Source organism: Bactrocera latifrons, unplaced genomic scaffold, assembly GCF_001853355.1.
Source record: "Bactrocera latifrons isolate USDA-ARS-PBARC rearing strain unplaced genomic scaffold, ASM185335v1 scaffold_157, whole genome shotgun sequence".
Classification (NCBI taxonomy): Eukaryota; Metazoa; Arthropoda; class Insecta; order Diptera; family Tephritidae; genus Bactrocera; species Bactrocera latifrons.
Window position 1 is genome coordinate 244,348 of NW_017535041.1, and position 585 is coordinate 244,932.

Here is a 585-nt window from a genome sequence, read left to right on the forward strand (position 1 = left end):
TTTTATACGTTTTTCAATATTTTTTCTAGGTTTTTTTTTTTTTGATTTGTTTATAATTATGTTATTATTGCATTTTGCTTTCGCCTGCTGTCGGAATTTAAACATTTCTTTCGGTAAAATCATATTTATGAAAAGCACCTGAATGTCTTCTTTATCCTCACCATATTTGCATCCTCTTCCGAAGACATTTGTACATTATTTAACTTCAAATTTCTTGTTAAAAATATATTAACAATATACAATTTTTTTTAGAAATTTTGTTTTGAACGCGCCATGAATACCAATAGTGCTCACTTAGTACAATTTAATAAATTTTGAATATTTATTCTACACCCTCAATAGCRGAAGTTTTATTAGTGGCATGTATTTAGCGCCACTTGCTGCTCTCTTGATTGTTCTGATACAACTGTTCGCCAAATTAATTTGATTAAAACCCAAATAATACAGCTACCAATACACTTTCAACGGTTTGTTTTGCGTATTAAAGGCATTTACGTTGGTTCCGGAAAGTGTCACACTTACATTAGCAGTGCAGTTGGGCAAGGGCTGTGAGTGTGAGTACTGTGACCATGCGCAGGAGTGTCG

The 585-nt window shown here is 32.5% G+C and overlaps 1 protein-coding gene across 1 annotated transcript in view; it reads right to left on the reverse strand.

Annotated features, from left to right (window-relative positions):
* LOC108966150 (neuropeptide FF receptor 2) overlaps positions 1 to 188 on the reverse strand; it is a 3,206-nt gene extending 3,018 nt beyond the window's left edge. The window contains exon 1 of the mRNA XM_018928910.1: positions 162 to 188. Within this exon, the coding sequence (XP_018784455.1) occupies positions 162 to 188 (27 nt within the window). The remainder of the gene's footprint in view (positions 1 to 161) is intronic.
* Positions 189 to 585: the final 397 nt, after the last annotated feature.